General features: G+C 31.8%; 1 protein-coding gene across 1 annotated transcript; it reads left to right on the top strand.

Moving 5' to 3' along the window:
• The first annotated feature begins 1966 nt into the window (after positions 1-1966).
• Positions 1967-6376, top strand: LOC107922216 (pentatricopeptide repeat-containing protein At1g80270, mitochondrial). Its single transcript, XM_016852119.2, has 3 exons — positions 1967-2166; positions 2830-3421; positions 4956-6376. The coding sequence occupies exons 1-3, from the start codon at positions 2132-2134 to the stop codon at positions 6201-6203; spliced, it is 1875 nt and encodes a 624-aa protein (XP_016707608.1). The 5' UTR covers positions 1967-2131; the 3' UTR covers positions 6204-6376.
• Positions 6377-7942: the final 1566 nt, after the last annotated feature.

Below are 7942 nucleotides of genomic sequence, written 5' to 3'. Positions count from 1 at the left end.
TTTTGCCCTTATTTCACCCATTTCCTGATTTTTCTCAGCTGCCACCCAAAATATATCCTTTGGGATTATTTGCACTTTAGGTCCTTCTTCATTTGACAATTGAGCTATTTAATCCTTTTAGCAACTTTTACAAATTTTCCAATTTAGTCCTTTTTATTTAATTAACCATCCAAACGTCAAAATTTTCTAACGAAATTTTAATACTACCTTATTGACACTCCGTAAATATTCATAAAAATATTTATGGCTCGATTTATAACACCGAGATCTCGATACCTCTTTTTCTCAATTTCTTGATCAAATAAATCTTTATAAAACACAATTTACTATTTCAAAATCTTTTAAAAACTACATTTGGCTCGTAAATATTAAATAATATAATCTACGAGTTCATTTGTCAAATTTGATGGTCTTGAACCACTATTTTCGACATTGCTGAAATTCGGACTATTACAGAGGAGGTCCCGCAGGAGGTGGAAGGACTGGTGAACAGCGAAAGGAGAGGCAACAGAGAAGAAGGATAGGTGAAGAATTAGAGTGAGGACTTTGCAATAATTTGTTTGTCCGATGAACTCGTACTTAGGCCGAAATGATGATGGTATTAGGTTTGATTTTGGGTGCTTTCTTTGATTTTGGGTGCTTTCGGTCCTGTTGAGTAGCTGATACAAGATAGATCTAGTTTTTAATAAAAAAGAAGAGGGTAACACGGTCTAGCTTTGTTTAATTTCTTTTGTGACTGAAAGGACTGCTTCTTTTAATTTCTTTTGTTTAATTATCTGGTTTTGTTTGGTGCACCGTTTCGGTGCCTTTTAGGAGGTAAACAGCTGTAGGTTGTTTCTTTTAAGGCCTGTTACGACATTTATTACTTCTTCCATCAATAAAGTATCAGTTATAATTTCAAAAAAAAAATGTATGTTTAATAATCTTGAAAAAGATAATATTTTAAATATTTTTAAAAATAAAAATAAATTTATTATCAATATAATAATATTAAGCTTGATTTAAGTTAATTTTTATATAAAAATAAAATTATTTATAAATGAACTCTTTTCTTGAAAATGACTTACGCTTTTCAAAATGATAAGTCATTTTATAGAAAAAAGAGCTTATTTTACATTGACCTGTAAGTCATTTTTTGTTGACCAAACTATTTTCTGTGAAACAAATACAGGAAAATATAGAAAACATTTTCTGTAAAATCTTTTACATATAAACAAACGGACCCTAAAATAAAATTGATAATTCTGATAAAAAAAAAGAAACTTTAAGGCGCTGTTCGGCTTTAATTTTTAGATGGGCTTTTAGAAGGAAACGTACTTTTATATTAAAAGCATTAAAGAACAGACGTAAAAACAAAAACTTTTTCAACTTAAGAAATGTCCTTTTTTTCAGATGAAAAAACAGAAATTTGGTGTTTTTTTTCAACAAAAAGTGCTTTTGGGGTTGATATTACATTTTTAACCTTATTTGTTCTTCTTCCAAATATTTAATTATAAATATTTAATTATTATATTTAAATATTTAAATATAGTTTATATATTCTAATTAAATTTAATAAATAATCAATATCTAATTACAAATATTTAATTATTATATTTAAATATTTAAATATAGTTTATATATTCTAATTAAATTTAATAAATAATTAATATTAATTACTTAAAAATATTTAAAATTAATATTATATATTAAAATATTAACAATAAGTTATAATAAATTATTTTTTATATTATTTTTAAAATATCATAATATTAACTAATTTAAATATTATTTAAATACATATTTATTTTTTTATAATATCATGTTTAAAATAAATATTTTATTTTTAAAAATATTTTTTGACAGTAATACGAAACACTCACATTTTTTAATAAAAAGCATTGTGAAATTAATTAAATAAAAAATATTACCAAATTAGCTCTAAAAGAAAGTAGAAATTAAATATAGTTTTAGATGCATTTGCTAATAAAGCTTATTAATATATATACGGGAAACAGAGCAACGCGAACCGAAAATTTCGGCCTTCGGTTTTTAGGGTTTAAGGCTGACAAGTCCTGGCTGCTGAGGGTTTTGGGGGTTTCTAAGACTGAAGTGTGTTTGCTTTCGGCATTTTCTGCTTCGTATCTTCATCATGTGGGCACTACGCCGAGTTCCTAAGCCGCTCAGGTACCTTTTTCTTTCTCTCCTTTTATACTCTGCATTTTACTTGTATTTCTCTTTTTCGTTTCTGTTCGTTTACCGAGAAAACCTGCAAGGAGAAAAAGAAGGAAAGGCAAAATGTTGTTGGGTCGTTATATATATATCTGTGTTATTTGGTAGAGATTAATTAACCTAAGCTGAATCCAACTAGCCCTGCCCTTACTTTCCTGACTATTTCTTCCATAGCTAAACAGCCTGTGCTACAGTTTGACATGAAAAAAATGTTTACTTTCAAGTACTACAAATCCGCTGAAAATTGCTTGATATCATTTAGTTGAGTTGATCCTACGTTGTTCAATTTCCTTATTACCAGTTGAAGACTGCATTTGTTTGCACACGTAACTATCAAACAATTATAATAATCCCTTTTTCATATATCATTTTGTCACTATATTGAATTCTAAAATACCCTGGAAGCCAAATAGGTGTATTTGCTATTTTTGGTTGTGCTCTCGATTTTATTTAACCGTGCATTTACAAAATATCAATAAAAAGTTCATCAATAGTCATTTCTCCTGTCTCTCTTTGTTAGTTCTACATTTAGCCTTTTGAAATTAGAAAATTAATATTCTTTTTCATGTTTTTTGCTTTGAGATAATGATCCATGAATGTTTTTTGCGTGGTATCCAGAGATACAAGTATCAGAACTGGAGCTTCTTTTTCTGCTTCTGCTAGATTACAAACTTCAAATACCTTCATTGAAAAAAATGCTATTTTTTCTGGTTCTTCTCAACTGGTTTCTGATACATGTCCATCTTTATTGAGATTTTACTGCTCAACACATGCTTCCTCTAATTTCTTTGTTTGGAGATGTGGCCTTTCTTCCCAAGCTGGTGCTGAAAGCAGTGGGGAGGAAGATGACTTGGAAGATGGTTTTTCTGAACTTGAAACAGCTGGTAATTCTGAGAACAAAAGAGATCATATTTCTAAGGATGAAACTGAAGATGGACTGGATTCTGATCAAGAATTTTCTGTTGATGTTGAAGAAACTGCCTCAAATGAACTAGAATTGTTTGGGGCTGAGACTGATGTCAGTGATAAAAAGTCATCTGGAAGGAGGACTACCTCAGGATTATTCAAAGCTCTTGTCTCTGCTCCAGGTCTTTCTATTCATAAGGTTCTTGATAAGTGGCTTGAGGAAGGAAAAAATCTAAGCAGAGCTGAGATTTCATCAGCAACGCTCAATCTTCGCAAGCGCCGAATGTATGGGAGGGCATTGCAGGTGATTTGAATTATCATTGTATCTATTTTGAGAATTTATGTTGATTAAACTAAGGTCAACTTATTGGGTATGAAATTACCTTCTCTGCATATAAGTGTATATGCAATGCGATTTCATGATTCAAGTAATTTTATCCATTAAAAAAATTATTTAAATAATTTCTTATAAAAATATTAAATAAATTGTAAGCACTATTCTTGTATTGTTTGTAAGTGCATGAGGATAAAATTACATATGATTTAGGCAAATCTGTTTTCTCGTTTTCCCTCTAATGTTTTGTTTTAAAATTTTCTATTTTAGGAAGGGCTTTTGATTTTTTGGTAAGTAGTACTAGTAGCTGCAGATTGGAACTTCCAATATCATTCCATCATAGGGTAACTGGGAAATATAAGATTTTCTGGTTTTCTCTGTTTTTCCTTTTCTTCAATATAGCAAGGAAGAGAACTTTTCTTATTTTCTTCTAATTGTGTATCTTATTTGTCACTGTAAAACCAAACAGTACTTGATTGTTTAAAGTTCCTTGGTATTAAGTTAAATAATAAAGTATACAAATTGAGTTTTCTGTCAAAAAAATGATCTAAACAAGAAATCAATTTTTGTGCTGATAGTATGTCATAAATGTGCAAGCAATCAATCACTGGATTTTGTAAGCATATGTGTAAAACTTATTGTTTGGATTTTAACTCGATTACAAACCATTTCAAATAAAATATTTGATAAGTGCCCACCTCACTTTTTGATGCATGTCGCTGGAGGTATCAAAACTTTGGTTTCTTTCTATCGTTTATTTTACCTGATGTATTAGTATATTTCTTTGTCAAAGGAGTACTCATTGTGCCTTCATCAATCATGCCTGCAGGGTGCATTGTTTGTTTCTGCATTTGTCAATCTTTTGCTCTCAATTAAAAAATATAACTGATGCTTAGAATCTTTAGATGCTCATCTAGTCATCTAGTTGGAGATGTCTTTGCAATAATCTGACATCCTATGATAATCTGGTAGTTTTTGTAATTAGAAATTTGGTCTCACAAATTTGGCACAAAAAAAAGTTCTAAAATTTCTTCCTTTAGTTTAATGTTATTTCTCCTTGGAATTGGCTCACCTTTCATTTTTCTTTAGTTGGGAGACAGTTGGATACCCTCTTGCGAAAAAAGTCATTTTTTCCTTTATGTGCCGTGCTTGCTATTACCTGAAGGCTCAAAGATTTGATTGCAGCTTCCTTTAGCTTTCTTTGGCTTCTAGTTTTTACACTGCACGTTTAGCATTCTCACACAATGTCAACTGCAGAAATGGTATGGATTTTCTAGGTCGGTTGATAAAATGATTTCTAATATTAGAATATTACCAATACCCTGTTTAGGCACTTTTTTCTTTAATCCATTTTGCTAAACTACTTGATATATATATACATATAAATGCCTAAATTGAAATGATATTCTATTGTGTATGATTTTAGTCATGGAAGTTGTAGGTTTTTACTTAATTGCATTTTGTTCTTTCCTTTCTGTTTGCTTATGGATTTGATTGTTTGCAGCTCTCTGAGTGGCTGGAGATGAAGCAGCAGCTTGAATTTAATGAGAAAGATTATGCTTCTCGTCTTGATTTGATTGCCAAAATACGAGGTCTCCAGAAGGCAGAAGACTACATTCAGACTATCCCAAAATCTTTCAGAGGAGAGATAATCTACAGAACCCTGCTGGCTAACTGTGTTGTATCTAACAATCTCAAGAAAGCAGAAGAGGTCTTTAACAAAATGAAGGACCTAGAATTCCCGAGTACTGCTTTTGCTTGCAACCAGCTGTTGCTCCTCTATAAGAGGCTTGACAAGAAAAAAATAGCTGACGTGCTGTTGTTAATGGAGAAAGAAAATGTCAAACCTACGCTCTTTACTTATAGAATCTTAATTGACACGAAAGGTTTATGTAATGACATATATGGGATGGATCAAATTGTTGAGACAATGAAGGCTGAAGGTATTGAACCAGACGTCCAGATACAATCTGTCCTGGCTAAGCACTATGCCTCAGCAGGCCAAATGGAAAAAGCTGAGGAAGTTCTGAAGGCAATGGAAGGGGACAACATAAAAGAGAATCGTTGGGTTTACAGGTTTTTGCTTCCTCTGTATGCTGGTCTTGGAAAGGCTGATGAAGTAGAAAGAATTTGGAAGATCTGTGATTCAAAACCCCGCTTTGAAGAGTATCTGGCTGGTATTGAAGCTTGGGGAAAGTTAGGTAAAATTGAAAAATCAGAGGAAATTTTCGAAAGGCTGTTAAAAACATCAAAAAAGCTTCCTGCAAGATATTATACCCATCTCTTGAAGGTATACTCAAACCATAAGATGCTCGAAAAAGGGAAGGATCTTGTTAAGCGAATGGCTGGTAATGGGTGCCAGATTGGCCCATTCACTTGGGATGCTCTTGTGAAGCTTCATGTGGAAGCAGGGGATGTGGAAAAGGCTGACTCAATCTTGCAGAAGGCATGCCAGCAAAATGAAATTAAGCCCATGTTTACTACTTTCATGGTTGTGATGGAGCAGTATGCTAGGAAGGGTGATATCCATAACGCCGAAAAAATGTTACATAGAATGAGACAGGCCGGATATGTAGCTCGAGTTAGTCAGTTCCAAACTCTAGTCAGAGCGTATATAAATGCCAAAGCTCCAGCTTATGGGATCAGGGAGAGAATGAAAGCAGATAACATATTCCCTAATAAGTCCTTAGCTGCTCTGTTGCCTCAAGTTGATGCATTCAGGAGGACTTCAGTGTCTGATTTGCTCGACTAAGGATTTCAATGGTTACTTCAGGTCTCCATTTTAATGGCAACCTCTATTTCTATGCACAGTTCTTATCTGTTTCATGTAGTCAAATATTGGTTGTCTACTTCTAGACATTCTGTTCTGTTCAAACTTCAAACCGTACTAAGCTTTTGAGAAATATGTTATTAAATTTTCTTTTATTTGTGCTCACTTCACTAAAGTCGATAAATGATTGTAGCAGCTAGTTCTCAAAAGCTTGTTAAGCCTTTCCAGCAGTTAAGAGCCTACTTTTCTTTTTTTTTTTTCTGAACAAATTAAGAGTGTACTTTTGGTTCATGGGTACTTGATCTCAATGCATATTTGATTTGGAAAATATGAGAATACAAGTTTTCTACCAAATTATATGTTAGGATCCGTAATCTCAAATACGGTATCGAATATATAGCTATATAAACTATTTTGTCTCTTGATAAGTGAGAATTTGAGTTTTCATGTTCTTGGTGAAAATAGGATTTTGACAGATTTGTGTTAAGAAAAACTATTTTCTTCAAAAAAGAAAAAATGTTCACATAGAAAAATTTACAGAAAAATAGAAATGTTATTATATAATATTCATGTTATCCTTCACAGAGCTATATTTGTATTATTTGGTGTTCAGTTACTATGGTGGAAAGATTATAAAATCCAGTTTTATTGTTAGTCATCTTATTTGTGAATTATTTATTTATTTATTATTGGTTTGGATAATACGGTTTTAAATCATATTTAATTTTTAATATTTTAACTAGCAGATTCAGATATTACTTGACTTGGATAATAATATCCACATTTAAAGCTGTGTTTCAAAACGAATATATACTAATTTTATAATATTTAAACATATTAAATAAAATTCATTTAAAAGCTTTAACAAATTTAATTTAAACTCATTTAATTAAATTTAGTAAAATTGATTTTACAGTTAAGTAAATCCGTACAACATATTTTACATGATTTAATGGCACTTCATTTAATGTGTCAAATAGACATTAATGTTAATGTCGAATACATATTAAAATATAATTTCATATAATTAATATATGCAACAAGTTGAACCCCGTGTGTTGACTTAATAGTCAGAGTATTCACGTAGTTTAGGATCAGAGTTCGTATTGTTGTTAGGGCTTTGCCGTCATTTTAATTTCACCAAAAGAAAATGTATTTTGTTTTAAAAAAAAATTAATTCATATTCAACACGCAATAGAGTCTATTAAGGAAAATGGTGTTGGTCAATCCGATGTTGATCGGAATACCAAAAAAAGATGATGGGGATGATATTGAGATGGTGATGGACCCGACACCACGGTGCAATAGATATTGGTTATGGATATGGCTACCACGGTGGTGGTGAAACTTTTCGGACGAAACATAGGCTATGCTGCCTTATACAATTGAATATCTAGCCTATGAAAACCATATTCGCTGTTTCAACTTATGGACGTTGAAAATGATTACTTTTTGGTCAAATTTCAAAACGCAAAAGATTATGAGAAGGTTTACCAAGGACCTTGGATTATGTTTGGTCAGTATCTCACAGTCCAGTCGTGGACACTGGATTTTAACCCGATGTAGTTGTTTCCAAGAGTGTTGATGGCCTGGATTCGTCTTCCTGACTTGCCAGGTATCTTTTATAAAAGGAAAATTTTAGAGGAAATAGGAGGGCTGGTGGGAAAGGTAGCAAAGCTAAACTTTATGACAGGGATAAGGGGAAGATTTGCTAGAATGGC

This window comes from Gossypium hirsutum, chromosome A01, assembly GCF_007990345.1.
Source record: "Gossypium hirsutum isolate 1008001.06 chromosome A01, Gossypium_hirsutum_v2.1, whole genome shotgun sequence".
Classification (NCBI taxonomy): domain Eukaryota; kingdom Viridiplantae; phylum Streptophyta; class Magnoliopsida; order Malvales; family Malvaceae; genus Gossypium; species Gossypium hirsutum.
This window is presented reverse-complemented; position numbering and strand designations above follow the sequence as displayed.

What these genes read in the sequence shown, in the direction of transcription:
- LOC107922216 (XM_016852119.2), top strand. Translation starts at nt 2,132, where the DNA reads ATGTGGGCACTACGCCGAGTTCCTAAGCCGCTCAG. An exon ending in CGAGTTCCTAAGCCGCTCAG is followed by an intron (nt 2,167 to 2,829) that starts GTACCTTTTTCT and finishes CGTGGTATCCAG; the next exon opens with AGATACAAGTATCAGAACTG. An exon ending in TGTATGGGAGGGCATTGCAG is followed by an intron (nt 3,422 to 4,955) that starts GTGATTTGAATT and finishes GATTGTTTGCAG; the next exon opens with CTCTCTGAGTGGCTGGAGAT.